The sequence below is a fragment of the Penaeus monodon genome, chromosome 32 (genome assembly GCF_015228065.2).
Source record: "Penaeus monodon isolate SGIC_2016 chromosome 32, NSTDA_Pmon_1, whole genome shotgun sequence".
Taxonomy (NCBI): Eukaryota; Metazoa; Arthropoda; class Malacostraca; order Decapoda; family Penaeidae; genus Penaeus; species Penaeus monodon.
This window is the reverse complement of record NC_051417.1, coordinates 17,795,095-17,796,775: the sequence shown is the minus strand read 5'-3', so window position 1 is coordinate 17,796,775 and position 1,681 is coordinate 17,795,095. Positions and strand designations below refer to the sequence as shown.

Here is a 1,681-nt window from a genome sequence, read left to right as displayed (position 1 = left end):
ATATGAAATGCGAAACCAGATAGATTATTTAGATCACAGAAAATTTTCTTATTCGCGACTGAGCAAGTTACTGAATTCAAATAAAGCTCATTTCAAATGGATCATCCGCTTTGCTTGCTGCAAGTCATCAGGGATGTCACTATGATTCTAACAGCCAGCATGTATCCCCAGGGTACGCCTCGTGTGTCCAGTGTCCGTCGACTGATCCGTCGCCTGAGTCGCCAGAGCAACCAGACGCCACAGCAGTCGCCGGCTCTCCCGTCTCGCCGCTTATCAGTGCTCGGTAAATATCCTCCATTCTTTCTACTGCGTCGGATTTTCGCTCCCTCTTCTCTGCAGGAAGAGATACTTCATCTGGCCATCTGTTTATCTCTATATCTCTCTCACGTGCACGCAAGTGAATATTAACGAGACCTGTAATAAAACCATAAATCTACACATTCACTTCCAAAAGATTTATGTGGTCTGACATTTGTTTCCGTACCCAGCGAAGACGGCGCTCCACTCAGAGGACGGCAAGAAGGCTAGGCTCTCTGCTCTCTTCGAGGACAAGGTCTCGAAACACCACAATGATTCCCACTCTACCAAGGTCGTCCTCGACAATCCGCTACCTCTTGAAACTCACCTTGCGTCCGGGAATCGCCTTCTTCCTCGCCACAGCAGCTTTCGTCATAATCTCCACATGAGCCATCACTGCCAAAGGGCAAACCTCCGCTCAGAGCCGCGACACAGCAGCCTTAATCTGCGGACTCGTTACGGGCTGCCTCGCTCCGGATTCCTTCGCTCCAGTCAAGATGAACCTGTGCCTTGCCCCACAGCCACTGAAGGAGGGAATCTCGCTTCCAAGACTTCCTTAAGTTTAGCAATTCAAGCTTCCCCAGAAGAGGACAACAAAGACGATCCTAAACCTGTGGACGTTTCACCGACGTCTGCCAGTAACATCCTTCCTGCATCAGAAGCTCCGGCTGTGGAACACGCTAGAGTCTCTGAAGCTCCCAGTGACTGCAGCTCATCCATGAGCAGAAATACAAAGCCGCGAAAATGCACGTGTGGGTTTACAAACCGTAAGGATGTCGTGTCTCCCCTGGTACGGCGGCGCGGAGGTTGGGAGGACTTGCGGGCTGTGGAAGGGGGAGACTAAAGGCTGGGAAAGACTAAAGAACACTGGGAGAAGGGGGTAGCAGACGCTGAATGGGGGAGACGGAAGGACGCTGGAAGGAGATGACGCACGAGGGGAAGCCGAGCACCAGGAGCTAAATTTGATTAATAAAACTGGCGCAGCGATGACTGGAAGATGTGACATGGCAAATAGCGGAAGAAGAAAAGGAGGTGATGGTATTTATCATGATATAATATTGTACAATTGGCACATGCCTCTTTATTAATTAAAAGAGTATTAGACTTTTTCAGCAATTTAGATACACTTTGGGAATATAACGAAATAATATGGTATATTAACTAATCAAAGAAATGCAAGGCATATGATGTATGCATGGTGTCCTGTTGCAAATGAAAGTAAGTTACATGAACAAAATTCTGCTATAACATTCTTTGGTCAATACAGCCGAGGTAAACAGGATTTCGGTCAATACCTGTAAATTATTTGTAGCAATAATAGTGTGAGGAATATGATTCATCGACACAGACTTCCGCGTGTGAATGGTTTCACCTTGTTTTCTAA

At 47.2% G+C, this 1,681-nt stretch overlaps 1 protein-coding gene across 1 annotated transcript in view; it reads left to right on the top strand.

Annotated features, from left to right (window-relative positions):
• LOC119593578 (bestrophin-4-like) overlaps positions 1-1,444 on the top strand; it is a 13,224-nt gene extending 11,780 nt beyond the window's left edge. The window contains exons 11-12 of the mRNA XM_037942535.1: positions 172-283; positions 489-1,444. Of these exons, the coding sequence (XP_037798463.1) occupies positions 172-283; positions 489-1,141 (765 nt within the window). The 3' untranslated portion in view covers positions 1,142-1,444. The remainder of the gene's footprint in view (positions 1-171; positions 284-488) is intronic.
• Positions 1,445-1,681: the final 237 nt, after the last annotated feature.